Source organism: Camelus bactrianus, chromosome 22 (assembly GCF_048773025.1).
Source record: "Camelus bactrianus isolate YW-2024 breed Bactrian camel chromosome 22, ASM4877302v1, whole genome shotgun sequence".
In the NCBI taxonomy this organism is placed as follows: Eukaryota; Metazoa; Chordata; class Mammalia; order Artiodactyla; family Camelidae; genus Camelus; species Camelus bactrianus.
Window position 1 is genome coordinate 8,062,700 of NC_133560.1, and position 24,259 is coordinate 8,086,958.

The following is a 24,259-nucleotide window of genomic DNA, read 5'->3' on the forward strand; positions in this document are numbered from 1 at the left end:
CTCCCCTGCTCCTGACTTGGGATACTAACTCAGTCTTCTCTGGCCTTTGTGGGAGGAAGTATCCTCGCCAGACCTCAGAGAGGATGAGCAACTTGTCCAAAGTCACACAGCAAGAGCAGCAAGCCATGATGGAGCCCAGCCCAGTTACGTCCCACCTGACCACAACATTATTCTGACACTTGCTCGTTGTGTAATCTAGATTATTGAACTGCTGACTCTGTGCCTCAATTTCCTTATCTTTAAAATTGGATAGGGGATCATACCACATGGGTTGTGTGGGAGTAAAATGAAGAAAGGCTTACAAGGTGCCTGGCATAGCTCTTGGCTGCAGTAAGGATTCAACAAATGCTAGTGGTAATATGATCATTACTGCTATTTGATGTCAGAAGTGGGATGTGCGTGCACATCTGGCTCTTTCCTTTACACTGCCTCACAGCATAACAGCATTAATTAAGTGCTTACTGTGTGCCAACCACTGCACTGAGCGCTTTACAAACATACTCTCACTTAATCTCCACTGCCAATCTACTAGCCAACTCCACTTGACAGATGGGGCAACGAAAGCTTGGGGACGTGTCATGACTCTCCCAGTGGCATAGCTGGTAAGGATTGGAGCCAAGATTTGAACCGAGACCTTGCAGGTTCCAGCTCTTTCCCACAGCCCCTGTGTTGCAGCCTGCTGAGCCCTGCAGGCCAGGCCGCCTCACCGTTGTCACTGTAGGCCTGGAAGCGGGGGTCCGTTGTGAGGTCATAGGCCCGCACAACCAGCGTGACCAGGTCACAGGTCTCATAGTCGATGGCCTCACTCTGATTGGTGAACACAGAGCCGTTGGCCAGCACAGAGAACCAGCCGTGGCACAGGCTGCCCACGTCGACCCCGGCCTTGGTACAAATGACGTTCACGAGCTGTACTTCCACCTGGGACATGGTGTCCACGTCCCGGGCCACCACCTCAGCCACTATGCCGTGCTGGGAGCCGTTCTCAGCCACGTGCACGCCCCGGAGCGAGGCCGAGTCCAGGGTGGGCGGCATGTCATTCACGTCCTCCACAGTCACGAGGACTTTTGCTGTGGCTTCACGCCCCTGGGGGTCTGGGTTCTCGGCACTCACGGTCAGGTTGAAGGAGGCCTGTGTCTCATAATCCAGGCTTACGTCCGCGGGCAACTGGAGGTGGCCCTCAGCCCGCCCAGACCCCAGCACCGAGCCTCGCAGCATGAAGTTGTTGGCGCCGCTCCCCGCCAGGCTGAAGCTGATGCGGTTGTTGGCTTCCGTCTGGTCTGCATCCCAGGCCTCCACCACGCCCACCAGCACTCCTGCAGGCGAGGGGCGGAGTGTGGAGGGACCCCTGGCCCGGCCACTGGCGCCATCCTCTGCCCTCACCCTCCTCGGGGGCTTCCGGTCTGCCCTGGAAGGGGTCGGATAGTCTGACCCTGGCTTACCTGCGTCCCTCTCCCTCACCGAGAAAGAGTAGCTGGACTGGTTGAAGACGGGCAGATTGTCATTGATGTCCTGCAGGCAGAGGCAGCTCTGAGCCCAGGGAACTCATGAGACCCCAGGGTTCAGCCTCCCCAGAGACTTCTCCCCTGAGAAGTTCATATTTCCCCTGGCCCAAGGCCCAGACTCTTTCCTCAGACAGCACTGCCCGTTCACAGGTGAGGAAACAGTCTTCAAGAGGATGGGACCAGCCCAGGTCCCATCCCTGGGGCTCAGAGGCCCATGGTGGGACCTCTAAAGTCAGGTGTACACTTCCAGAGCCCCACTTCCTCTGTCTCTCTGACCCCCACTCAGAGCTTAGACGCTGCTTTCCAGAAGGATGGTTCTGAATCCCAGCCTGGGTCCCAGTCCGTCCTGGCTCGACTCCCCATCTCTCAGATTTGTGGCGCTGGCACCAACATCATTACGAGCCCACAAAGGCCCAAGCTTTCCCTAGTCCCCTCCTTTCTCCTGTCCCTCCTGCCCTCGGTTGACCCCACGACACTCGCTCTGTGCTCACGTGGGGCTGAGCTCGGGGCGCCTGCCAGGGCTTATGCTTGGTCCTGCCCTTGGACACCTGCTGGGTTCTGCTCTCGCCACCCCTCTCCAGCTGTGGCCACCCCGCCCAGACAGAGTGCAGGACAGAGCGCTGTCCCTGCTGTCACAGCATCAGGCCGACTGCCTCCTCTTCCTCCCCTGACGCTGGTGTGTACTGGGTGCCTTCCCCAGGGCGGCCCACAGGCATCTGCTTTTGCCTTCAGTTTTTTCTAAATAATGGTAGAACGGACATCTTTAAAAACAGAGCCCTCTCCCCTTTAACAGATGTGTTTCCTGATGGCGATTTCCCAGGGATGGTGTCACTGGCTCCACGCACATGGCCGGCTGCCTTCTCAAGGTCATCCTAACTCACAGGCGTGGCTAAGAGCACAGCTCTGAGTTCAGTTTGACCCCACCTCTTCCTCACATGCGACTTTGACCTCTCTGGGCCTCAGTGTCTTCATCTGCAAAATGGGGTCGCCATCCCTACTGGCAGGGCTTCGTGAGGACCAGCTCACGGGTGTGAGAGGACCCTGCTCACTCAGGAAATGCAATTCTGCTTTCTCCCTTCTCCGCAGCCCACTTTCCACCCCAAGTATAACTGACAAGTCCTCATTCGTCTTCTTTCTCCATTTTCCCTGAGGTCTCACTTGGATCCTTGTGGGAAAACAGCACATCCCAACCCAGTAGGATACAGGGCTGCTATGTGGGGTGGTGCAGGCTGTGTACAGCACAACCCTAGGGGGTGCCAACCACATCTTGGACATTGTAGAGGAAGGTGCCTGTGGGCTGGTGGCAGCCTTAGAACCAGACAGGCTGGATTCAAAACCCCATTCTGTGACCCGTGCCTCAGTTTCTTGATCAATAAAATGGACCTAACTATCCCTACCTCCAGGGCCCGGTGTGCAGGAGGCACTATAAATGCCGATTCTCGGCCCTTCTCTTTGCCCCTGAATGGTGGTGGGAGGTCGGAAGGTGAGTGCCAGGCACTCTTCGAAGCACTTTTCATTTGTGAACTCATTCTATGTTCTTTTCATCCCCATTTTACAGATGGGGAACTGGAGAGCACAGGGAGGTTGAGCGATTACCTAAGGCCACGCAACCAGTGAGCCGGGATCCTAACCTATCAGCCTGGCTCCGTAACTCTTTTACCCCCCAGACTGCAAAGGGCAGAAGTGTGACTCAAGTTGGGAGGAGGGGGAGCTGGCCATCTGCTCCCAACACAGGGCCCACCCTGGCCCCAACCCCAGCTGAGCCAGGCCTTACCTCCACAGTGATGGTGACGTTGACCTCAGTCCAGAGGGCGGGCTCACCACAGTCAGACACATTCACAGTCAGCACAATGCGGCCCCCCAGGGCGGGGTCAATGGCCTCTCGGTCCAAGGGCCCCAGGTTCCTGAGAATGCCTTGGTTGGGGTCCACTGAGAAGTTGTGGCTGTAGGCGCTGGGCAGCAGGCTGAAGTGCAGGAGGCTATTGTTGGTGTCTGGTTGGTCGTCATCGTGAGCCTGTGCAGGTGAGCAGGGGCAAGAAGTCAGCCACCAGGTGCTCCCAGCCCCCAGCCCCACCCCTGCAGTCTAGCCTCCCCTTCCAGCGCTGGCCCACGAGGGCAGTCACGGGGCCTGAAGCCATCAGGATGCTGCCCGGTCTCCCAGCCTCAGTCTCCCATCTAAGACGGCCAGACCAACAGTTTGCAAGAGCTTCTGTGGTCTTAAGCACTCAGGTCATTGATTCATCCCATGAATGTTTACTAAGTACCTGCCATGTGCCTGGCCCTGTTCTGGGTACTGGAAATAGAGCCATGATAAAGACAGTCCCTCATGGAGCTGATAATCCACTGGGGATCGGGGCGTGGGGACAGTATAATATAGACAGGCAAAATTTAAAACAGACAAACATAAAAATAAGTGTGTGTAGGGGGTGGGTATAGCTCAGTGGTAGAGCACGTGCTTAGCATGCACGAGGTCCTGGGTTCAATCCCCGGTACCTCCATCAAAAAAATAGATAAATAACACTTCAATAAAAAAAAAAATATATATATATATATAAAATAAGTGTGGGGGCAAGGAGGGTAATAGCTCAGTGGTAGAGCAAATACTCAGCATGCACTATGTCCTGGGTTCAATCCCCAGTACCGCCATTAAAAAAAAAAAAAAGACAAAAAATAAAATAAATTAAATTTAAAAAGAATAAATGTGAAGTCCAACAAAATTCTGAATTTCCCAAAATGACTACTTCAGTGCTGTATTTTTTAAATAGCTGAAATTCTTCACCCAATGTAAGTGTGTGTGTGTGTGTGTGTGTGTGTGTTCCTGGACACATGCTCTGTGTGCCTTGGGGGTGATCCAGCAAGGACAGTACAAGAGGCTCTTCCCTGCCACCTGGCCTTTGCACATGCTGAGCCTCACCCTGAATGTCCTCTACACCTTGTCTGTCTGACTACAGGCCAGGTTGGTGCCTCCCCTGGGCCTCCATAATCCCTATGCTACCTTCAGTACATCACCAGTGACACCCTTGGATGACTATCTGCCACCCTCCTTGGAGACAGGGATTATGGTGGATTCATCTCAGAGGACCCAGGGCCCAGCAAAGGACCTGGTGCATAGTAGGGACTCAGCAAATGTGGCTTTGAGTCCAGAGCTGGGCTAGTCTGACTTGGAACCCAATCATTCCCCTTCCTCCCTGCCCACCACCACCCTCAGTTCTTTTGTTCCAGATCTGTTGGGCGCTTGCTTAGAAATGCATCCTTTGTAGGCAGCCCCAGAGATGGTTTCTCCAAAAGCCTGACCCTGTCTGTTGTGCCCTCAGCACTCTGAACTCAGGCGGGTTAATTCACCAAGCACTTCTCAGGGCTCACGCTGAGCACCGTGGTTCCGGCAGCAGATCTGAAATGCTCCTGCTGTAAGGAGTCCACAGACCAGAGTGAGAAGCACTGAGGAGCACAGAGAAAGGCCCAGGTGTGTGGACAGGGAGGTTGGGGCGTCAGCCGCAGCACTGCTACTGACCGGCTGTACAAGCACAGAAAAGCCACTCAACCTCTCTGAGCCTCAGTCTTCTCCTTCCATGAAATGGGGATTAGAGCGTCTGCCTCACAAGTTTGTCAGGAGATCAGGGATGGGAACTTGCCCTGGAAACCACAAGCCCCAGGAAGGGGCCACGTGGTCGTCATTCTGAGGACCTGGTTTCCTGCTTCCCACAAGGCCTGCTTACAGACGCCTCAGTGGAGGGGAGGATGTAGCTCAGTGGCAAAATATGTGACTAGCACGCACCAAGTCCTGAGTTCAAACCCCAGTACTTCCGTCTAAATAAATAAAGCTAATTACCTCCTCCTACAGATGACTCAGTGGAGAAGCTTCTGAAAGCCTCAAGGCCCAGGGAGAAGCTTCTCTCCAAGGTTCCTCCTGAGCCAATAGTGGGTTTTTATCTCATAGACTCTGTGACCTGGCCACTGTCTCATTTCCCTTTTTGCTTTGGCTGTGAGGAAGCTCTGAACTGAGTTTTCAGCCCACTCCTAGAAATTGTGTGGCTCCAGGCTTAACTGCAGCTTTGTGCACTTTTAAAAATGTCTTTGGTTGTGTGGCAGGGGGATAATATAGCTCAAATTGTAGAGCGCACGCTTAGCATACACAAGGTCCTGTGTTCTATCCCCAGTATCTCCCCTAAAATTAAATAAATAAACCTAATTACCTTACACTCCCCCAAAAAACAACAAAAGAAGTCAACTTTATTTTCTCTTTTTCCTAATTTCTTCCATTTTTTTTAAATCACACTTTTAAAGCTAAGCCACCTCAATCCTTTTTGGAATGAGTCAGGGGCCTGAATTTAAAAGAGAAATGTTTTTGAGGGCTTGCTCTGTGCCAAGCACTTTCTATCCATTATGACCTTGGGCATAAGTACTATTCCCGAGAAGAACTATTCCAAAAAAGAAATGGAGGCCCAGAGAGACTGAGTGACTTGCTCAGAGCCACACTCCAGAGCCCGGATTCATGTTCAAGGCCAGTGTGACGACAGAGCCAGGCTTGGTGTGCCCCACCCACCCCACGTCCCACCCACCAGCTCCAGGGCGGCTCGCACCTGGATGGGCACAGAGACGCTGCCCTCCTCCTCCTTGACGAAGATGCTGTAGGAGCCGCTGACCACGGGCTGGTTGTCGTTGACATCCAGCAGGACAACATGCAGCATGGTGGAGGACGACAGGTTCCCGCCGTCTGTGGCCTGCAGCGTGAGGTAGTACACGGCCTGCTTCTCCCGGTCCAGGAGCTCGCTGGCCCTCACCGTCACTGTCCCTGAGTCTGGATCCACTGCAAAGATGTCTGCCCTGTGCAGGGCAGCCAGATTGAGCAAGTCAAGATACAGGAGGCCCACTTAAATTTGAATTTCAGATACACAATGAAAAATATTTTAGTATGTCCCGTGGAATGTTTGCAACCTACTTATACTAAAAAAAAAAAGATTTGTCGCGTATCGGAAATTGAAATGGAACTGGGTGCCCTATATTTTATCTGGGTATCGCAGCCCCACTGCGAGGTAGAGAGGGGGGCCTGGGTCCTGCTTGCCCACCTGCCCCCTGCCCACCCCAAGACCTTACCCATTCCCCGGAAGCAGGCTGTAGGTGATGCGGCCCCCCTCACCCGTGTCTGGGTCGACAGCCTGCAAAGGAGGGAGACGGACAATGGGACACTGTTCGGAAGCCATGCATTCACTGCCAACCATGCAATCGATGAGGACAGGGCTGTCCTGCTTCCTGACGCAAAGGGAGAAGCCCCGACACACTCAGGTTCACACCTAGACATCCCCCTGACACACACACCCATGCACACTCACAGGTGCGTGCACACTTGCTGGGACCCAGTGACATCACATGATACAGAGACTCAGGTGGGACCACCGGCTCAGGTCTGCCCGTCTCCCTGTCTCTCCCAGCCCGGCCCAGCCCTGTCCCCCATCACTCACGTGGATGCTGTTGGTGACCACAGTGCCATTGGCACTGTGCTCTAAGACACTGAGGTTGTACAAGCTGTGGGGAAACGTGGGCCTGTGGTCATTAACGTCTCGGAGGTGGATGGTCACCCAGGCGACGGAAGAGTTCCCGCTGACCGAGTCAGTGGCCACGACCTGAGGACAGGGGAAGAGGCAGCAGGCTGGGGACTGGAGCGCCCTGTGGCCTGCTCTCCCTGGCGTCCCAGAGCATCTCTCACCTGCACCAGCATCACCGCCTGCTTCTCATAGTCCACCAGCGACGGTGTCCTCACCAGCACCTGCACGTCCACTGAGCCTGCCGCCCGCTCAGGGGAGACGCTGAAGGCTTCGACATCGGGGCCCCCCAGGGACAGCAGGAAGGTGCCGTTGCTGCCCTGTAGGGGTGAGCTGTATAGCAGGGACCCCACGCCTGCATCTTCCTCCCAACCCCTGGCCACAGGCTCCCCCTGCCCACTGGAGAGGGGGCACTCAGAAGACTGAGGCAAGAGGTACCCAGGAGGGTGGGCTGGTCACTAGTCCCTGTAAATGTGGGCTCATCAGAAGATCTTCCCTAGGCACCGTGGGCCCCAGTCTGGGCTGCAGAGGCAGACCCTGGACACGCACCCCTCACCCTCATAAGCTTTGCTATGAGCCTTCCTTACCAGCCACCACTCACCGCCCTCCACCACCCATACCAACCCCGAACACCACCACCGTCAGCGCAGCCCCTACCCCCCACTCCACACCACACTCCACTCCACGCCAACCACCAACCCAACCCACCCGCCCTCGCAATATTTCACTCGACATTTCACACCAACTCATTATCATCAAATACAACCAAACACCATCCATAGTTATTCACCTTTCAGTGCTACCCAAATCACCCACCACCCAGCATCAGCCTCCACATAAGAACACCCTCCAACTTAGCACTCACTCAGACCGCTCTGTGCTCTACACTGCCTACATCTCCCAGCATCTGGTACGACCCTAACACCTCTCAGCTTCACCATCCGCCATCACTACCCTCTACTCAACACCGCCAAAAATTACACGCCACTCAGTACTACCCAGCATCTGGGATCAACCTCCGCTCAGTGCTGCCTTTCTGTTCCCCACCACCTAGCACCACCCTCAACACAAGACCACTCACCAGCTCAGCATCACCCAAGATTTCCAAACGTCACCCAACAATTCCAGTTTTCATCGACACTCGTGACTGGCCCCATGGTCCCCGACTGCTCACCTCCCCACCGTGCACCATGGTACCCCGCTCTGCCAGTCACTCACCACCTCCCTCTCCCAGCGATCTCCTGCCATCACTCCCACCCACCCTGCCCCAGCCTGGGTGCCCTGCCTTGTCTGGGTCGTAGACCACCATGGTGAGGTTGTCGATGGGGATGCGGGTAGAGGCGTGCTCGTCCACGTAGCCGGTGAAGTTGACCTGAGCCTCCTGGGAGCTGAAGGTGCAGGCTGGCAGGCTGCAGCTGTAAAACTCGGGCTTGTGGTCATTGACATCTGTCACTCTCAGCGTGACCCATATGCTTACTTTGGCTTCCTGCCCATAGATGTTGGTGTGCTCCTCGGTGGCCTGAAAGCAGAGCAGAGGCCAGGGGGCAGAGGTCAGAGAACCAGCGTTCAGAGAGAGCTGAGATCAAAGGTCAGAGTTTAGAGAGTAGGGGTGCAAAGAGGGCAGCAGCCCCTCACTCACCGTGACCTGCACCTGCACCTCCTCGTCCTCCTCCAACAGCTGCTCTCTGTCCAGGGAACCACTGACCGTGATCACCCCATCTGGCTCAATGTCAAACCAGCCGGGCCTTGTGGAGTCTGGCAAGAGGCAGCAGGAGCAGCTGTGTGCGGCGGCTCTGACAGAGCCCCCACACCTCCCCTTGCCCCCGCCCCCGCCTGGGGACACCCCCTTCTCACTGGAGATGCTGTAGATCACGTGGTCACTGATGCCTCTGTCGCTGTCCATGGCCTCCACCTTCAGCACCGAGGTTCCCTGCAAGGAGGCATGGTCAGCGGCCAGACCCTTTCCCCGCCAGTCATCTCCAGCCAGACCCCTCTGTGTGCCCCGCACACCTGGGGTGCGTCCTCAGCCACAGAGGCCGAGTAAAACTCCTTGACAAACTGAGGGTCCAGGTCCGGCTGGTCGATTACAGAGACGGACACGAAGACGGGCGAGGAGCACTGGGTGACGAGGCTGTTGTTGTACCAGCCGCCTGAGTCCTGTGGGGGGACGCGTCTCCGTGAGCCTGGGCTCGGGTCCTGGTGCCCCCGCCCCGGCTGGCGCCCCTACTCACACAGGCCTGCAGCTCCAGCTGGTAGAAGGCACTCTTGTTGTTGTAGCTCAGGCTGCCATTGAGGACGATGGAGCCGTTGGACAGGATCCGGAAGAGATGCTTGTTGCCGTCTGTGCTAGGGGTGACCTGAGGCGGAGCACAGTCGGCCAGGCTCCCCCGGGATGGCCCTGCCCCCAGGACCTGTTCTGAGGGACCTGGGGTCGAATCGTGACTCTGCTCTTGACCTCACAAGCTCACGTAACCTCTCTGAGCCTCGACTTCCACCTCTGGGAAATGGGCTCAGATATTGCCTCAGTGGTTTGAAAGGATGGTCAAGGGAGCTGAGGCAGGGGCCAGGCACGTCGTGGGCACTCAGTGACGCGGGCTGTGGCTAGCAAGTGTGTCTTCATGAGAATTAAGGTCACACCCCTCACTGTCTGCGTGCCCTTGGTCAAGACCCTGGACCTCCCTGAGCCTTGATTTCCTCTTCTGTGAAGCCAGGAGTGCCTCAGCCACCACATGGGGTGACATCAACCCGGCAAGAGCCTGGCAGTGCCCCAGGCAAGAGGTTGGGAAGAAGGGACCAGTCCGCAGCATGCACCCTCCTTAGGCAGCCGGGCCAAGTGAGGTCCAGAGGGGGCCAGGGGAAGGTGCGGGGACAGGGCTGGGCCACCGCTGAGCCCCTGGTCCTCAAGGTCCCTGCGGGTTGTGTGGGAGATGCTGCCCCCTGGTGGCCATGAGGAGCGGTGGGCCCCCGCTCCCACGTGGACCCACACACACTTACCTTCTCTATGGAGTACACCATGGCTCCGGCAGACCCTGTGTCTTTGTCTGTGGCAAGAACGGAAAACACCACGGAGCCAACCGGCAGGGTCTGTAATGAGGGTCTTGTCACCTATAAGCTCCAATCCATCTCCTAAATGCCACATCACGCCCCTCCCCAGAGCTTCAGTGTCCCCAACTGTACCATGAAGATAATGATAAATATTCCAGAACCTGAAAGCCAGCGCTCCACAGACGTTTCCCTTCCCTTCCCACCTGGGCTGGGCCACTGCAGGCATCTGGATGGAGGCAGGGATCGAGGGCCCCCCTCCTCCTCTCCCCACATAGCCCCTCCGCCTCCTAAGCTGGCTTCTGATTTGCAAAGCCCCTCAGCCCCAGCATGAGTGGTCATTCCAGAACCCAGGAGGTGCCATGCCCCTGCTTAAACATCCCTGTGGGTCCTCTATAGCCTCCAGCAGCAGGTTCCACACAGCGCCCTGCAGAGCTGGAAGGTTCTTTTGGGGGGCCTTTGCCTCCAGGACCTGTCCACATCCTCACTATTTCCACAAGATGGCCAAAGAGATCTTTGAAGTTGTTGAGCCAGACCACATCACTCTCATGCTCAAAACCAGCCAGTTTTGCTCAAAACCATTCTGCCCAGGATACGGTCCAGACTGCCTCCATGGCCCTCCAAGGTCAGGCCTCTCCACTGCACACCTCTCTGACCTTACCTCCTCCTCCCCCTCCACCCTCCACCCACACCAACTTCCTGGCTATGCCTAGAGCACTCCAGGCCGATTCCCACCTCAGAGACTTTGCAGCTGCCATTCCCTGCCTGGAATGCCTGGAATGCCTGGAATACACTGCCCAGGCTTCTCACCATTTAGTTCTGCTCAGATGTCACCTACCCAGAGGAGTCTTTCCTGACTGGCTCAACCTAAAGCAGCCCCCCTCCCCAGTCATGTTTTATGCTCTTCATAGAACTCAACACCATCTAAAATAATCCTATTTGTTTAATGCTTTGTCGATTCAGCTACTGAGGGTGGTGACCAAGACTGTCTTCATTGGATATCCTCAGCACCAAGGACAGCGCCGGACACACAGTAGGTACTCGGTCAGAGCCTGTCCAACAGCTGTCTGGACCTCAGCAGCCTAGTGGAGGGCCCCACAACTTGTATGTCTTCGAAGCCACGTGGTAATGAAAATTCAGGAGTGGTGTTGTGTCTGCTGCTCGGGGACCACTGGGGAATCTCCTTCCTGCCCATACAGTTCAAGTAGGACTGCCCCCTTCAGAAGGGAAGGTCCATGATGCAACCTTAGAACAACTGGAGCATTCCACACCCCTCAACTGATGGGCACATGACCCAAAATGGGCCAAAGAGAGTCAGCCCTGGAGGTTTGGCTGGAACCACTGAGAAAGAGACAGTCTGTGTTGCATTTGCAAAGCTGGCAGGATGTGAGCCTGGAGCTGCTGGGGGACACTTCCACCCCTACAAGGGAGACCTGCTTCCCTCACTCCAGGATGGAGGCAACAAGAGAAGCAGAGCTGAGAGGTGGAGAGAAATCTCTTCTTGATGACATGGCTTGAGTACCTGGATCCAGCCATGCCTGAATATTGCTAATTTTTCAGCTACATGAGAAAATCAATTCCTCTCCCCTACCCCCCATCTATATATAAAGAATCCCAATCCAGTCTGATGGGTTGCAGAATGTTGCTGTTACTACTGTACATGGGTTACACGTAGCCTGCCCTGACTCTGGTTCCTGCAGTTGCCTCTTCTAGGAGGTCCTCTGTCCAATCCTGGATCCCCTGCTGGCTCTCTAGTCCTTCCCACTCTGAGCAGATTTCTGGGATGCCTGTAGCCTACTCATACACCCGTTAAGGCAGATGTTACCTCGTTGATGCTGGTGGAGAAGCCAGTGTTCTGGAAAACAGGCGCATTATCATTCCTGTCCTCCAAGATCACCTGCATTTCCTTCTGCACCTGTATGTGAGAAAGCCCTGGTGAGCCGAGAAAATGTGGGCACTTGAGAAAGCAAAGTGAGAAGTGTCTGGAGGGGCGTGCAAGCTGGCATAGCTTCTCAGGTGAACAATCAGGCAATGTCAGGGGTAACTTTTTATTTGATACCATTTCAAAGGCCAGGAAAGTTGCAAGTATTGTACAAAGAACTTCCGATACACTTCATGTGGATTTACTCCTTATTTAGTTTTTCTCTCTCCACACGTCTGAACCATTGGAGAGTACACGGTGGAAATCATTAGGTCATTTTAAAAAATCTAAAATGTGTCTGTCTTATTGCAAGAATGTTCCTTTTAGCTTTGTTAGCCACAGCGTAAAGCTGTGAACAACTTCAGTGTTGAGGAGACCAGCTAAGCACGGTGGTTCACCCCGACACTGGGCTACAGACATACAGGAAACAGGAAAGAGGGACTCATGTACAGACACAGAAAGGGCTCCAAAGCTGATTGGTGATTAGGTTTATTTGTTTGTTTGTTTTTTAATGGAGGTACTGGGGATTGAATCTGGGACCTGGTGCATGCTAGGCATGCACTCCACCACTGAGCTATACACTCCCCCACCCCACAAAGCTGATTGTTAAGTGGACAAGGCAGTTCAAGACCATATGTGCAGAAGGATCCCATGTGGGTTTAAGAAAACACACCAAAAACTACGATCTTTCTTCGTGGATGCATATATGTATGTGAATGCTTAGCGAACATAGAAAAGAACACAGTGATGGAGGATACCTCACATGGGAGTGGGCTGGGAAGGATTCCCCCAAGGGGATTTGAATTTTACCTGCAGTTTAAAAAAAATTTTTTTTGTGAGGGAAGGCAATTAATTTTGTTTATTTTTATTTATTTACGGAGGTGCTGGGGACTGAATCCAAGACCTTGTGTATGCGAAGCACAAACTCGACCACTGAGATACACCCTCCCCACATCTGCAGTTTTTAAAATATTTACAGAGAGAAAGTATTTTTGAATATCCAAGTCATTAAAACAATCTTTTCTTTAATGGATGGGGTTCGGGGAATAGGTTATAAAGACAAAAACCCAACTTTCACAGACATGAGACATAGCTATAAAAGCATGTTATTGAAAGGTACGAACACTGAGACCAACCCACTCAGTCAAAGGGGTTGAAAGTGATGGTCTCTGTGGAGAGAGGGTAGGGAGGTATTTGGCACTTGTTTTTTTATTAATGTGTGTGTTAGTATAAATTAATAATGAAATTAATGATATACAATAGATATACAAAATAGATACACAAAAGGTAAACAATATATTTATCTAATTACATAAATTAATGATAAATATTAAAATCTTGTAAGATTGTATGACCCTAAAATGGACAAGTATAATTTTGATAAAAATTGATCTTCAGTTTGTTTTTTGTTCACTGGGGCTCACTCCGCTCATCTGAGACGGGGGACCGGGTGAGAACTGGGCCCTCAGTCCCCTGCTCTCTGACCCCTGGGCCACCCTCCCCTCCCCACTTCTGACTCACTGGGTTGTTGTGACCGTCGCTCACAGAGATGGTGATGGCGAACAAGTAGAGCGTCTGCAGTGGGCAGAGAGAAAGAGACCAGGGTGAGCCCTGCTCGGGGCCCAAGGGCTCTCCCCATCTCCCCGCCCCCGGCACCAAGACTCCCCAGGTTGCTTCACTTTACCTCATAGTCCAGAAGGCTGGCCAGCTTCACTTCCCCAGTTTCCGGGGTGACACTAAAGAAGTAGGCATAGGAACCACTAATCCCATAGGTCAGAGGGTCATTGTCCCTGTCCTGAGCTGCCAACCAGAAGGCCTCGGCACCTGGAGACGGGACAGGGAATGCCCAGGGTCCATGGCCGCCTGATTCAATACTGACCTGGCCGAGCTGCCCGCGAGGCCCACAAGAACATTTAATTTCCTTTAAAGTCAGAAGGGTCAAGACCTGGAGACAATCTCAATGCCCATCAGAGGATGAATGGATAAAGAAGTGTGTGTATATATATGTGAAAATGACACAATGTGTGGTGTAAGGGAGTGTTCTAGCTTCATTGATTTCCATGCTGCTGTCCAGTTTTCCCAGCGCCATTAAAAAAAATGACATAAATGAACTTATTAACAAAGCAGAAACAGACTCACAGACATAGAAAACAGATTTATGGTTACCAGAGAGGGAAGGGGGTGGAGGGATAAACTTGGGAGTTCAAGAATTGCACATACTAACTACTATGTATAAAATAGATAAACAACAAGTTTCTACTGTACAGCACAGGGACCAATATTCAATATCTTGTAGTAACCCATAATGAAAGAGGGTATGAAAAGGAGTCTGTATGTATATGCATGACTGAAACATTATGCTTACACCAGAAATTAACACAACATTGTAAACTGACTATACTTCAATTTAAAAAATGTACACTTTAAATATATTTTTTCTGGAGGAAGGGGTGCATAAAAGCAAAAGTGCCAGAACACTGCAGCACAATGCAGTTGGGGTCGGGGGGGAGGCAGCACCCAGCCTGAGGGTCTGGGAGAACCAGCCCCCCTGTCTTGCGCACGACAGCCCTTCAGGGACAGTCTTGGCAGCACACCTGGAGTCTACTCTTCTTTGCTCAAGCAGTCCTGGCTCCTCCAGAAACTCTTTAGAAGCTTGATCTCTCCCCACCCACACCCCCTCCTCCAGGAAGACCATCGGGCTAAAACAATGTCAGTGTCTACATTACGTTTCCTTGGTTGTGAGACACACTGTCAATTTAATGACTGCTGGGGTGGAGTCATTCTGTGTTAAGTGACTATCTCACATATAAGACACATCCTGATTCAGAAATATCAAAACACAAAACGGCCTTCATACCCAAGGAAATGTGGGAGGGGAGTGGGTGTGTGTTAATCCTTCTCTGTACACATTTGTCCATGGTCATAGAAAGGTGGGTCAGGGAAGAAAGGCTTTTTCAAAAGTCTGTCTAAAAAAAATTAAATGTAACAAACAAATCAATAAGCACTCCAGAAATAAAAGACATATGTTAGGTCTCTGTTACTAAACTTGAATTTGATATTTGAAACGCAGTGTATCTTTTTTAAAGTCTACCTTACAATACTAAACTACTGTACAGTGTTAGTGTCAGGAAAACAGGCCCTGTGCAGGAGAGAAAGGATGGGGAGTGACCAGAAGGGGAGGAAGGGGATGGGGTGCTGGCAAGATCCTATTTCCTGGCAGTTACATGTGCTTTCCTGAGCATATACTATACTTCAAAATAAAATATCTAAATAACATTTTTTAAAACCTGACTGAAAATGCTTTCACACACCAAGAGAGACATAAAAGTCATCTCAGGAAGGAGGAAATAACTCTGTGGTTTAAGAAAGTCCAGAGAGGGGCCCTGTGATCATGAAAGAGAAGACCCTTGTTTGGTCTGGCTGAGATCAGACATGAAATTAAAGGATTATCTATGAGAATGGAGATCTTGAGGGCATTTGGGTTACATATATTTGTGACATTTGTCTGGAGGGGTGTGTGTGTATGTGTTTGTCCTTGAACAAACAGATGTGAAAATATATGTAAAATATCATTAACATGTGTACACTACTTCTCTGTTGTACAAAGGACATTCATAGATATCAAATAGTTTGACTTCAGCTCAGTCTTCCAGGAAGAATTAAGCCATCTCAGAATATAATGAGACTATCACCTCCCTCATTCCGGGCTTTAAACCTTTATTAATATAACCCTTAATAGACTTTGCTGTCCTGGCAACCACATCCAAATGGATGTGGCTTTCGTGGCTGCAAAACCTGTCGCCCATCCTTTCTTCATGTACCAAGACTAAGGCCAACTCTGGAGTTCACCTTCTTTGATGCAGCCTTTTGCTTCATCCGCAGCTTTAGATACCTGCGGTCCCAATTCTGACACTGCAACAAAGACTGTAATTGTCTCCCAATATTCACAATCCCCTTTCTCTCAGACTAATAGAAACCTAGATTTTGAGTTAGGCACACGGCCAACTAAAATAAAGATCTCATTTCTTGGGGGAAAGGTATAGCTCCGTGGTAGAGCACATGCTCAGCAAGCATGAGGTCCTGGGTTCAACCCCCAGCACATCCATTAAAAGAAACAAAACTCATTTCTCAAGTTCCCTTACAGCTAGGGCACGCAGCTAAGTTCTGGCCAATGAGATGTGAACAGAAGTAACGTGTGTAAAGTCTGGAATCCCGTTATGAGAAGGGGACAAGCTTTCTTGGCCCCTTCCTCTGCACACCTCTCCCTGGAATAGGGTATGGCATGAGCCATCTTGGACCATATGGATGAGGGCCATGCCCTCGGGGAGGCAGAGCCTGGGCACGGATGGAGGGTCCTGACACCAGAAGCAAGGAGCGAGGAACAGCCTGATGGAGCAGAGCCTCCAACAGCCCTGGACTCGCTGCTCTAGACAGCTGTGTGAGAATAACAAAGCTTGACCTCGTTTACACCTCTGTAACTTGGGGTCTGTTTTGCACAGCTGACCCCATATCCCAACGAATACAGTCATCTATCTATCCTTTCTGCTTCTTCATCCCCCATCCTGCCTGCTGGGAATTTGGCATCCAGTCCCTACGGCTTCATCTGAAATGATGTTTCCTGAACGTCATTCAGTCCTGTACATCACCACGGTCTGTGCCACATCCATGTCTCGTCACTTACGACTCTTCTTGCAACTGAATTCCTATTTCATGTCAATACATTTATTTTAAAAGCAAACTTTAGATTGCTACTGTAGATGGAAAGCCCATCCTACCTGCCAGTGATAGAAGGTAATGCTCCAAAGACAAGAAACACAAGGCAAAGGCAGTGCCTTCTGGTGAGATGTGTTTGTGTGTGAAAGGCTCTGAGCCTAAAGCCTGCACTCACCAGCTTGCTCGCTCTCTGTCTCTCTCTGTCTCTGTCTCTGTCTCTGTCTCTGTCTCTGTCTCTGTCTCTCTCTCTCTCTCCCCCTCCCCTCCCAGTTTGGGAAAATAAAATAGCAGAGGCTGGAGAGAGATTAGCAAGTGAGAGAGACAGAAGAGAGACAACGGTAGCAAGGGCACACTCTCTCCTCGGGGAAATCAGACAGACTGAAAGAGATGGAAAAGGGGAGGAATGTTCTCCTGGCGTGAGTTTTAACTATTTGATGCCATGTGAGAACCCTTGACCCAAAAGCTGAAAAGGAGAAAACAAACTTCTGGAACAAACTCCCTTTAGGCCGCCTTTGCCCTGTGACGAGCCATGGAGCTGCAGGGCTGGGGAGCAAGCCCACATGGGAGCCCCCGGGACCATCCTGTGGGTGAGGGCTTGGCACGGTCTCGGCACAGGGATGGTTACTCACCCACGGGTAGGTCCTCGGGCAGGCTCACTATGGACATGTTGGACAGGAAGGTCGGGGCCACGTTGGCTGCCACTGTAAGGGTTGGAGCGCTGAAACATCTGGACACCCCTGTAAAGACTGACCCCCCCCCCAACTTGTCCCCATGGGAGTCTGCATCCCGTCCCACTGGTCGACCTGCAGCCCAGCTCACCTGCCTGGGCCTGGATTCCTCCCCAGGCCTCCCTAGGCCAGAGGAGCAGGGTGTTTCCTGATGAAGTAGCAACCTCCCTCCTGGAGGGCTCTGCCCAGGGTCCCCAGGTTAGTGCTGCCCTGTGGGGGAGGGGAGGTACCTACCAGACACAGCGAGGGCAGGAAGCAAGAGGCAGGACAGCCACCGCCACGCCATCACGTCCAGAGGGACCTGAGGGAAGAGGCATCAGGGAAGGGGCAGCGGTGCCCAGGCCTCCCTCCGCTGGGCCTGGGAGACACTGCCCCTCCCGCAGCTAGCCATTTCCTAGACAGAACAAACGACCTGCCTGCAAACCCTCCTTTCATATGTAAACCAACCAATTCAAAGCCTAAATGTCCATCAACAGATAAATAGTAAAGAAGAAGTAGTTACACCAGGGAAACAGGCAAACATATCAAACTGACACCAAGCAGGACCTTGTGGGGGCCTTCCCGGTGCAAATCTTTCCGTGTTCCCTGGTTCTTGTTTGTAGGAAACAAGAGGTGACAGGCTTCATTCAGCCTCCTTGACCTTCCCTGAGCTCCAAAGGGCAGGTTCAAACAGCTGCCAATCAGGGAAGGGAGGGAAGGCAGAGACAAGGGAGGAACAATGGAGAAACAATAGTGCAGCCTTGAGGCAGGATCCTGGTCACCAAGACTGTCACCCTCAGGATCAGGAGTGTGAGAACAGAAGGTGCCAGCTCAATGCCCGGCACACAGTAGCTGCTCAGCAAATGCAGATCCCTTCCTTCCGCATCGCATCTCGTGGGGCCGTCTTCCCCTTAGGACCGCTACTTCCAGTGCAGTTACCATGGAAACTGCTCCCGTCTCTCCCCTGCGTCCATCATCCTGCCCAGGCTCTGTGAGTGAGCATAGAGGTCACGAACAGGGTGGGGCTGTGTGTGGAGGACGCCAAGGACTGTATTTCATTACCTGTAGTGGGACTCTAGCCAGCGCCCACAGGGAAGTGGCTGTGAAAACTGTGGCTCCCCAAGGTCCCCAGAGATGATAGCTGGGAACAGCTCACATGCTGGATAGCAGGGCTACGCTGAGCTTGGGTGGGATATGCGAATGGCCTTGGCTTCTTGGGAGAAACTAATAAGTCCTCAGGCCTCCCATGTGTGTTGAGCCATAGTCCTCGGTGAGACAGACTCTGCTTGGGGACGACGATGCTGTGGGAGGTGCTGGTGTGATGGCGTTAGGGTGAAGAGTAGGGAGTGACTGAGGCAGTCCCGAAGCTGGTTGTGCAGGTGGGTTTGGGAGAGGGCCAGCAGCTGCGTTAGGGGTAGGGGTGGCAGAGGGGATGCAAGAGCTGATGGTGGCAGTGAGGCGGTGGGGATGGACGCAACGGTAATGTTTGTGTGATGAGGGTGGGGATGCAGACGGAGCTGGTGGTGGCGGTGGCTGTGGGGTGATGAGAATGGTGGCGGCCTGACAGCAGAGACGCAGATGGAGCTGGGCGTCGGTGATGACGCAGGCTGCTGGCACCCACTGTGTGGGCAAAACCCTGGGCGCTTAACGCTGGCCGGATGCAGGTAGTCCTGGGGCCCCTTTGGTGCGCTCTTGGACCTGCCCCCTCACTTCTTTGCTCTTTTGCTCTCTTGCTGCCTTCCTTCAGAGGTGAATCAGCGGCCATAAGACAATTAGTCACTCAGGGCTCAGCCACAGGTATGCCAGGTGTGCTCCTTGCCAATCAAAGTGCAGTTGGGAAGATGGGAGATGCCTGCCCTTGGATCCAGTCCTGAGGGGAAGGGAGCTGGCAAGGAGGGACGCTCGCTGTGGCTGGAACTTTGCACCCATTACAATGGCGTCCTTAGCACGCTGTGGTCCCGGAGGGGAAGGGCTGTGACCCAGTCAGTAATCAGAGCCCAGAGCAGGACGTCTGTGCTCTCTCCTTCCAGGCTTGGTTTTCCTCTTCAGCCAGACTCTGCCCACAGGCCGCGCAGAGCCCCGGGGGTCCAGGTGCAGGCAGAACGGCCTCCGCCTCCAGGCCCCCTTCCCACACCCAGCTCTACTCAGCCCTCATCGAAGTTTCTTCTGACTCCCCCCTCCCTCCTGCCTTGCCTCTCAGGCAATCCTGCCTCCTCCTTGTCACAGAGACCTTTATAAACACAGGCTCATTTGATCATAATGAGGCCAAAGTTCTACAGTTCAGAGCGTCGTCCCCTAGATTCGGTCACCTGAGAAAAACGCACAGAGCCCGTGTGAGCTCAGGACGGTACAGGCTGAACCTGCCCCACCAGTGAGCCTTCCCCCGGGCACTGGGCACAGCCACTCCCCAGCTCAAACCTCCACCATGGCTCCCACTGACTGCAGAACACACTTCCCATGCCTCCCTCCTCCTGGCAAGCTAGGGCCTCACAGGTGCTGGGTCTCTTCCCACACAAGCTGCTCTCCCCTTCCTGTGGCCCAGAGACACTGAATTCACCTGTTCTCAGTACACACCGGGTTTTCCTGCCTCCAGACATTTGCATATGCCCTCCCCTCTGCCCAGAACACTTCCCCTAGTCTTCTGCATTTGTGCAAATTCTCTGTCCTCCAAAGTGAGGTCAGGTATGGAGCCAAGTTCAGGTGTTGGTGGCCCCTCCTCTGGCCCTGAAGCTCCTGGTAACCCAGCCGGGGCAGGGGACACAGCAAGCACCAGTGACCAAGAAGTGAATGGAGTCACCCATGGGCTGGACAGGGCAGGAGACTCAAGGGGGCTTAGGCTAGCCCTCTCCGCAGGCCTGGGAGTGAGGGAGGCTTCCCCTTCTTGGGGCCCAGTCACAGCACAGCTGCCCCTGCAGCTCCTCCTCCCTCCTCCCTCCTCCCTCCTCCCTCCTCCCTCCTCCCTCCTCCCTCCTCCCTCCTCCCTCCTCCCTCCTCCCTCCTCCCTCCTCCCTCCTCCCTCCTCCCTCCTCCCTCCTCCCTCCTCCCCAGTTTGCCTTCTGAAAAAGGGGACTATCTACGTTCTGGAAGTTACAGCTTCTTTTCTTCCCAAACCCCCTCCCTCAAGCTCCCGCTACCCCTCCCATTCCCCTACTCTCAAAGGGAGCTTGGGGAAAGGTCGGAAAGGGTGCGGAGGTGAATTAGAGTGGCTCTAGCCCCCCCACCTCCTGAGACACGCGGGCGCCACCACCGCCACCTCGAACTGACCACAACCTTTGCTTCCACTTTCTCCTTTACTTCTCAGCGTTGTTTCCCAGCTGTAGGAATGATCGTTCCAGAGACCAGGTAAGGAAACTGAGGCCCAGAGAAGTTCAGAGAGGGATGCCCCAGAGGAAGGGGCAAAGCATTAGACCCAGACTGGCTCCTAAATCAGGAGCTCCTGGGACAGCCTTGGTCTGGGCTCCACTCGACTCCAGTGGAGGGGATGCAGCCCCTCCTGTCCCAGCCCCAGGCTGTTTCCCTGGCAGACAGATCTGGAGTCAAAGGGTCCTGTGTTCAGACTGCAGCATTCCACTTACTTTCTGTGCCACCCCAGGCAAGCCCTTATCCTCTCTGGGCTTCAGTTTCCCTGCTGGGAAACAGGGTGCCAGTGAGAACCAGCGTCCACATACTGTTCACGGCTTGTTTCCAACAGTTGGATCTCAGCGGTGCCCGGACCCCTGCTTTGTGCCTGGTGCCCTAACCCAGCAGTTCTCCCTCGGGGAAGAGGCCCAGGCCCACCCAGCTCTCAGCTGAGTCTCCACCCGGTACCCCAGGGCGAAGACATGTGCTGGGGCCTGGGAATGGGCCAGAGTTGGGGGCCAGCCTGTACTGAGTCCCAGCTGGACACTTCCTAGTGCTGACCGAGGAGGCACTGGACCCCATCACGGACCACAGGCTGAACTGCTCCGGGGCTCTCCAGCCTCTTTCCTGCATAGTTACCATCCCCATCCTACAGATGAGGAGGAAACTGAGGCCCAGGAGAGTTATGGAGCCTACCCGAAGTCAGGATGGAGCTGGGATCTGAACCCAAAGAGTTGAGTTGGAGCTCTGGCGGCTCCAGGCTCAGCCACCTTTGTCTTCACTTCTCGGGGCTTCCTGTGAAAGGGACCCAGGGAGGTGAAATGATTGCTCTAGGGGACCTGCCTCCCTTTCATCCTCGGAAGAGTCCTCAGTGGGTCTAAATTGCCCAAGGCCTCAGAAGGAAGGGAGCCATCAGAACCCTGGCAATAGACATCATTTGCCCCAAACTGCAGAAGAAACGGAGGCCTTGTGATCAGGCTGGGACTCACTCCAGGTCTGCCCAACCCAGCCCCAGTGTGCGCTCCCTCTGCCCAGAGCTCCCACCCAGCTGGGGTGGGGGTGTCCCCGAAGCTCGCCTTGGCCCCACCAACCCTCCTCAGTCCCTACCCCTCGCCAGGAGACGGCGCGCCCCTGCTGCAGAGCAGTGCTGTCCCTACCTGTGCCCCAGAAGGGGCCCGGGAGGCAGAGGCTGGCACCGCGGGCACAGGTGGGCACCGTCCAGGGTTGTGGTGGTGCGGCCAGCAGACTTTGGCACCATCTCCGCCTCCCCTGAGGAATCATTAACCCTGACAGAGACCACACCTCCTGGGAAAGAATGACTCCTCAGGAGGCCCTGACAGCAGCCCAGGAGCGGGTAGGAGGGCAGGACCAAGGCGATGGACCCCAATGCCCGCAGGCCTGGAGGCCTAGGCCACAGAGCCAGGGCCGGGCAGAGAAGAGCCCAGAGGACACAGGAACCAGGTCCAGCCCCGGGGCAGGCGGGAGGTGGAAAGGATGAAGAGGGTGACGTCTGGACCCTCAGTCCTCTCCCTGCTGTAAAAGTCCTCAGTGGCAGGGGACCTGTGGGAAGGTGAGAAAGGAAATGTCAGGGGAGGGAACTAGTGAAACAGTGTAACCAGCAAACATGAGGTTTCCGCAGAGAAGCGATTATTCTCCTCTGTGGAGGCCCTCAGAGGGATCTGCCCTCCCCCGGGGCTCATCCACCTCCAGGCTGGCTTTAGGTACCAACCCAGCACCCACGGCCTCCTGGCAGAGTCCAAATCCCCAACTCCTCCTCTAGCCTCAGAGGTCCAACCATCCCCATGTCGACACAGGAGAAAGGGGTCCTAGAGTTCTTCTGGCTGGGAGGCTTAGAGAAGTCACCGCCCCTCTCTGAGTCCTGCTGCCTGCGTCGGGACCCAGGGGTGCTAGGTCCTCCCATGCCAGGGACCTGCGAGGCTGGCCAGGGAGACACCCAGCCCAGAGCAGGCACTCAGTGAGGCCTGAAGCATGCAAATATGCCCTCAGCTCCAGGGAAGTCCTGAGGGGGAGATCCTTGTGCCTCCTGAGGAGCTGGGATCAGCATTTATTGAGCACCTACTGTGTGCTTTACATCATGGTCTCTCTGCTGCCTGACATCACCCAGGAGAGGCAGGCACTGTTATGATCACTACAGAGACAGGTTGTGGGGCTCAGAGAGGGGAAGTGACCATAAACCAAGAATCATCTCTGACCACAACACCAAGGCCCTACAATGAGGAGAGAGCCCTACCCTGGCTCGCCTCATTTCTCCTCACCCGATGGGGCCTCCTCCACACTTCCCCCTGCCCACCCCTGTGCTGGCTGCCCTGCAGCTCTCCCCGCTTCCCTGGTAACAACACCCAGTTTCCTTTGGGGAATCTCCTCATCTCACCCTCTCCTTATCCCTTGAGGGGCATGAGATGAGGCTTGGCCAGTCCAGCACAGCAACCCGCTGGCCACAGCTGCTGGTTCCAGTCTGAACATGTGCGCAAAGCTGCGCCAGTGAGAACCAACGGGACTCAAATAAAGGACTTTTGTTGGAACTATTGAGAATGAGAACCTCACTCCTCCCTGCTGGGATGTCTAAGCTGTAGGAATGTGACTTCCAACAGCTCTCCATCTTACAACCATGAGAGTAAAGTCTACTGAGAAATAATCTAAGGCTGAGTAAAGCAGAACTAAGAAATAGAGACACCTGGACTCCTCATGACTGTGTGTGAGCCTCTGGATGTAGCCATGCCTGAAGCCATCCACCACCTGACTCCTCAGTTGCTGAATTAATACACTCCTTTTTCTGCTAGGCCTGGTTGAATTGGTCTGTCCTGGTGACAATCCCCCTCAAGGCAGGAAGTGCCCCATCCCTCTCCCACCCGACCCAGATGCTAAGAAAGGGGCACAGACAGAATTGAGGTTAGAGAGGCCAGAGTTTGAACTTGGCTTGGTCATCTCCTTGTCAAGCCTCCTGGAGTCCCCACTTCTCCCTGTAGCATGATAGTGGACATCCACACTGGAGAAAATATTACTTGCTTCATAGGATTCTTGCGAGGATAAAATCAGATAATTGAGATACTGTTCCTGGCCTGGGGCCAGGCATGTGGCAAGGACCCCACCCACCAGTTGTCTGGGCCCCCAGGGCATTGAAACCATAGTTTTCTCAGGACACATGCCCACTGTTTGTCATCATCCTGGGTGGCTCTCTCCTCCTGGCCAGGCACCACAACTGACTTACCCTTAATATATACATGTGTTGATTAACACTATATGCCAGGCATTTTAATAGAAAGTTTATTCCCCAAACCCCTAAATTTAAAACAGATGATCAAAATATATATGCTGTGCATACACTGTGTTCACAGCAGTGTCATCCACAATGGCTAAAATGTGGGAGCAACTCAGGTGTCCATCAACAGACAGATGGATAAGCAAAATGTGACCTATCAGTGCAATGGAATATTAGTCAGCCTTAAAAAGGAAGGAAGTTTTGACACATGTTAC

The 24,259-nt window shown here is 53.7% G+C and overlaps 1 protein-coding gene across 3 annotated transcripts in view; it reads right to left on the bottom strand.

Moving 5' to 3' along the window:
• Nucleotides 1–22,037, bottom strand: part of CDHR2 (cadherin related family member 2) — a 29,561-nt gene extending 7,524 nt beyond the window's left edge. Inside the window, exons 1-20 of one of the 3 annotated variants that reach the window (XM_074350244.1) lie at nucleotides 21,922–22,007; nucleotides 21,461–21,559; nucleotides 17,681–17,747; nucleotides 17,348–17,419; nucleotides 13,690–13,829; nucleotides 13,527–13,580; nucleotides 11,910–11,999; nucleotides 10,037–10,126; nucleotides 9,274–9,399; nucleotides 9,053–9,199; nucleotides 8,897–8,972; nucleotides 8,682–8,797; nucleotides 8,328–8,561; nucleotides 7,207–7,362; nucleotides 6,962–7,123; nucleotides 6,597–6,658; nucleotides 6,083–6,326; nucleotides 3,277–3,516; nucleotides 1,440–1,509; nucleotides 708–1,313 (exon numbers count right to left, since the gene is read on the bottom strand). In XM_074350244.1, coding sequence (XP_074206345.1) covers nucleotides 708–1,313; nucleotides 1,440–1,509; nucleotides 3,277–3,516; nucleotides 6,083–6,326; nucleotides 6,597–6,658; nucleotides 6,962–7,123; nucleotides 7,207–7,362; nucleotides 8,328–8,561; nucleotides 8,682–8,797; nucleotides 8,897–8,972; nucleotides 9,053–9,199; nucleotides 9,274–9,399; nucleotides 10,037–10,126; nucleotides 11,910–11,999; nucleotides 13,527–13,580; nucleotides 13,690–13,829; nucleotides 17,348–17,419; nucleotides 17,681–17,732 — 2,737 coding nt within the window. In that variant the 5' untranslated portion in view covers nucleotides 17,733–17,747; nucleotides 21,461–21,559; nucleotides 21,922–22,007. Of the gene's footprint in view, nucleotides 1–707; nucleotides 1,314–1,439; nucleotides 1,510–3,276; nucleotides 3,517–6,082; nucleotides 6,327–6,596; nucleotides 6,659–6,961; nucleotides 7,124–7,206; nucleotides 7,363–8,327; nucleotides 8,562–8,681; nucleotides 8,798–8,896; nucleotides 8,973–9,052; nucleotides 9,200–9,273; nucleotides 9,400–10,036; nucleotides 10,127–11,909; nucleotides 12,000–13,526; nucleotides 13,581–13,689; nucleotides 13,830–17,347; nucleotides 17,420–17,680; nucleotides 17,748–21,460; nucleotides 21,560–21,921 lie in introns of all 3 variants that reach the window. The other 2 variants (XM_010946209.3, XM_074350245.1) reach the window with 2 other exon arrangements.
• Nucleotides 22,038–24,259: the final 2,222 nt, after the last annotated feature.